We start from the raw sequence: 3861 nt of genomic DNA, 5'->3' as shown, positions 1-3861 counted from the left end.
GACCTATACGAGGCGTATAGTCTTTTTCAATTTCCAAGAGAATCTCTGATTATGTCATATTTTGTCTTATTTGCCTCGTATACGTCTCGTATAGGCCTATACTGGACGTCTAGGGGAAAAAAGACCATTTAGCCCCTGATTTAGGCCTATACTGGGGGTAAATTGGTCTTTTTTGCCTCTCTTATATGCCTAGTATAGGCCTATACTAGGCGTATATAAGGTTTTTTTTTTTTTTTTTTTTTTTTTTTTTTTTTTTTTTTTAACAAACATTTTAACAATATTAATCATTTTAGCAAAACTTTTATACAAAAACAAGTTTTTTTATTTTAAATAATTAATATTAGGACCCCTCGTTGGTTTTTTTTTGAGTTGAAAAATGGATGTTTTGGTAGGGTAATTTGATTGTTTTTGGAGGGTGATGTTTTTTGAGTAAAAAAATGGGTGTTTTGGTGGGGTAATTTGAGTTGTTTTTTAAAAAAAAGTTTTATTGTTTCTGTATAAAAGTTTGCTAAAACGATTAATATTGTATAAAATGTTTGTTAAAAAAAAAAAAAAAACCCTTCAAGACGCCCAGTATAGGCCTATACGAGGCATATAAGGGGCAAAGGGTCACATATGAGGCCTATACGAAGGGTCCTATACGCCCAGTATAGGCCTATACGAGGCGTCTTGAAGGGGTTAAACCAGAAGTGACATGAGTCAGGCACTGATTTTGATGTAACCCTATACGCCTCGTATAGACCTATACGAGGCAAAGGGTGTCTAAATAGGCAGATAAGGTGTCCAAATAGATTGACCCTTTATTCATCAACATAATTGGGCTATTCCCAATGGATTCTAAAATCTCTTCTCCGTAGTAAAATAAAAAAAACTAGTCTCGTCTAGTTGGATTGTAAATACTCTTTTAGTAAATACTTTTTTTAAATATCTAATATATTTATAAAAGCTATATTGTCACTAAATGATCTAATTTTAAATATGACTTTCTTTGTAATCTTTAAAAACTTTTACTTATTTGCCGTATTTCCTTTTACATAATTTTTATTTGTTATATATAAGATATATGTTAGATGTAACATAAATGTTAAATTTTAACATGCGTCAATAAGATTATGTGTTATGGTCAGGTGATAAGAGTGGGATGCCTACATGGCATCAACATGGGAGTGAGGAACACCGCGCACTGCGAATTTGCGGTGTTAGCATGGCCTAGACCCTGGTCTCATCGCACCCCCCTCTCTCTCTAAGAAATGGAGTATGATGGATCTTGAGTTTTTTTCTAAATACAATGGATGTGGATCTGGATTTGAGTAAAACCATAGATAAGAAGGGATAAGTGAAGAAGAGGGTTTGGTTACATAAACTGAGGGAAGGGGTAGTAAAAATAACTAGAATCTTAGTTTTTGATTTACATATGTGACATTTAAATTAATATACTTTTATGGCTAACATTTACTTGCACCACAATAACCATAATTATTAATATTTTATAAATATTATATATGTTATATTTACAATTAATAAAATTAAATTTGTATTTAAAAATATAAAGAAAAAGTGATCGAGGGAAGAGATATGAGTATAACATAAGTTAAGGGACGAAGGTGAGTGATGAAAGGAGATGATGGTGATATGACACCGAGGTAATATTAAGAGATGAAAGATGTGATGTGTAGAACACAGAGCGTAACTTTAACAAGTCTGCTACCGATTTAGTGAAAAGTCATTAATAAAAGTAAATCATTAAATTTCTTCATTAATTGATGGTCATATATATGTCCTTACATCAACTCAACAAACAATGCATCAAACACTGATCATTAGGCATATTTGACACAAATTAAAACAATAGAAAATTAATTTTCTTAAACACTCAAAACATAGAGAGTACTTCTTGATTTTGATGGCGACTTTAGTTCATCCATGGATATACATTCATCGATCATCTGTCCCTGCATCAATGCATTTCATATTATACAAATGCTAGACAAAACTCATATTTAATAAGTACTAATGAATTAAATAGCAAGAAGCTTTCAAAATAAAATTTTTATTCCGGACAATATGTGGATCAAGTTTTTTACACTACCGTTTTGAAAATATTCAACCTTTTGATGTAACTAATTTTAAACTTATGTTTCCATGCTAAAATTTTAAACAACTAATTACAACATAAACTAAATTTCAAATATCAGTTACAATAACATATAAGTCAACTCATGATAACAACATGTGTTAAAGTCTTTCGCTTCAAAATTGTAACATGTGTACAATTTAAAATATTCTCATTTAGTATGCCTTTATTTTCACTATTAATATGGATATCATGATTTTGATCCTACATGATCAAGCTATTATTTCAAAAAAAAAAAAAAAAAAACTTTTCATTAAAATATCCGTCGGTGTTTCATCAGATATAGCAACACCAACAGCTAATATACCGACAGAGCTTCATCGACGATACTCGTCGGTGATGACTTTCACCGACAATGTTCCAACGGATCTTTTAGTCGGTGAAAACTCTATTATATCTCTAAAAAATCTTTTCATTATGTGAGTAGAATATCTTACCTAAATTTCATAACCTAGTTAAATAATTAAAGTACAAAACACGAAAATAAATGCATAAACATTCTTTTAGAGAGAGAGAGAGAGAGATTAGGGTTAGGGTTTGCATGAGAAAAAAAAGTTACCTAAATGGGAAATCTTGAAAACTTAAACAGCACAAGTGTAACCAGGAGGTGGGGTTTTGCCACAAGTAACAAGCAACTGAAGAGCAAGTGGCAAATAGATGTTGAGATTCAAAAGCTTAACCTTTAGGGTTGTACACAAGCAAACTGCAGCCTCAAGCTCCACCAACCCAGCAAGAACTGGACAACATTGGTTCACCACAGGGTCACCCAACCCAATATGAACCAACCCACCTAAAAGATCCACACAAGCTCCAAGCTTTAGTGCATCAATGGGGCATGTGGCCGCCGGAGTTGGCACAAATGGCCCCGGCGGGCACGGTGTTCCCGGGGTTCCGCCACTTGGTGGGTTGAGAACCGGTGGGAGGGTGACTGGTGGGTTGAGAATCGGTGGGAGGATGACTGGTGGGTTGAGAACCGGTGGGAGAGTGATTGGTGGTTTAACTACCGGTGGGAGGGTGACTGGTGGGTTGACCACCGGTGGGAGGGTGATTGGTGGTTTGACTACTGGTGGGAGGGTGACTGGTGGGTTGACCACTGGTGGGAGGGTGATTGGTGGTTTGACCACTGGTGGGAGGGTGATTGGTGGTTTGACAACTGGTGGGAGGGTGATTGGTGGTTTGACAACTGGTGGGAGGGTGATTGGTGGTTTGACAATAGGGGGGTGGGTGGATGGTGGTTTGACAATGGGAGGGTGGGTGGATGGTGGTTTGCCGGTGGGTGGTTTGGAGGGGTGGTGGCCACAGGGAACACAATCAAGAGCAATTGGAGTGGCAGTGGAAATGAGGAACATGGAGATGAGAAGAAGAGCAGTGAGTTGCTGCTTAGAGGACTCCATATTGATCACTTGATGTGTATTGGTGGAAGAAGTGATGTGATGAAGTAGGTGTTATATTGAGATGGAGTGTAGTACTGTTCTCCTTAGCTGGAATGATAATCACATGATATCTTTAACTTTGATTTTGATTAAAGTTTTTATCTTTAGTTCTTGATATATAAAATTATACGGTCTTGCTATATGTGTAACTTGTATACGGAGGTTGTACACATTCACATCACACAACAAAGCTGACATTCCTTGACATGTATATGACCGTGTAGTTAGTTGTATAGGGGTTGTATAAGTGTATACTGGTCGTATAGTTGACATTCCCTTGAAATGGAGTGTAGC

General features: G+C 35.9%; 1 protein-coding gene across 1 annotated transcript; it reads right to left on the bottom strand.

Moving 5' to 3' along the window:
• Nucleotides 1-1726: 1726 nt before the first annotated feature.
• Nucleotides 1727-3565, bottom strand: LOC110886739 (36.4 kDa proline-rich protein). Its single transcript, XM_022134577.2, has 2 exons — nucleotides 2694-3565; nucleotides 1727-1952 (listed from the first exon to the last, which is right to left on the bottom strand). Exon 1 carries the CDS (start codon nucleotides 3526-3528, stop codon nucleotides 2716-2718), a length of 813 nt encoding a protein of 270 aa, XP_021990269.1. The 5' UTR covers nucleotides 3529-3565; the 3' UTR covers nucleotides 1727-1952; nucleotides 2694-2715.
• Nucleotides 3566-3861: the final 296 nt, after the last annotated feature.

The sequence above is a fragment of the Helianthus annuus genome, chromosome 10 (assembly GCF_002127325.2).
Source record: "Helianthus annuus cultivar XRQ/B chromosome 10, HanXRQr2.0-SUNRISE, whole genome shotgun sequence".
NCBI classification, from domain to species: domain Eukaryota; kingdom Viridiplantae; phylum Streptophyta; class Magnoliopsida; order Asterales; family Asteraceae; genus Helianthus; species Helianthus annuus.
Note: the sequence above shows the minus strand (reverse complement) of the source record. Positions and strands in the feature narration are given on the sequence as shown.

What these genes read in the sequence shown, in the direction of transcription:
- LOC110886739 (XM_022134577.2), bottom strand. Translation starts at nt 3,528, where the DNA reads ATGGAGTCCTCTAAGCAGCAACTCACTGCTCTTCTTCTCATCTCCATG.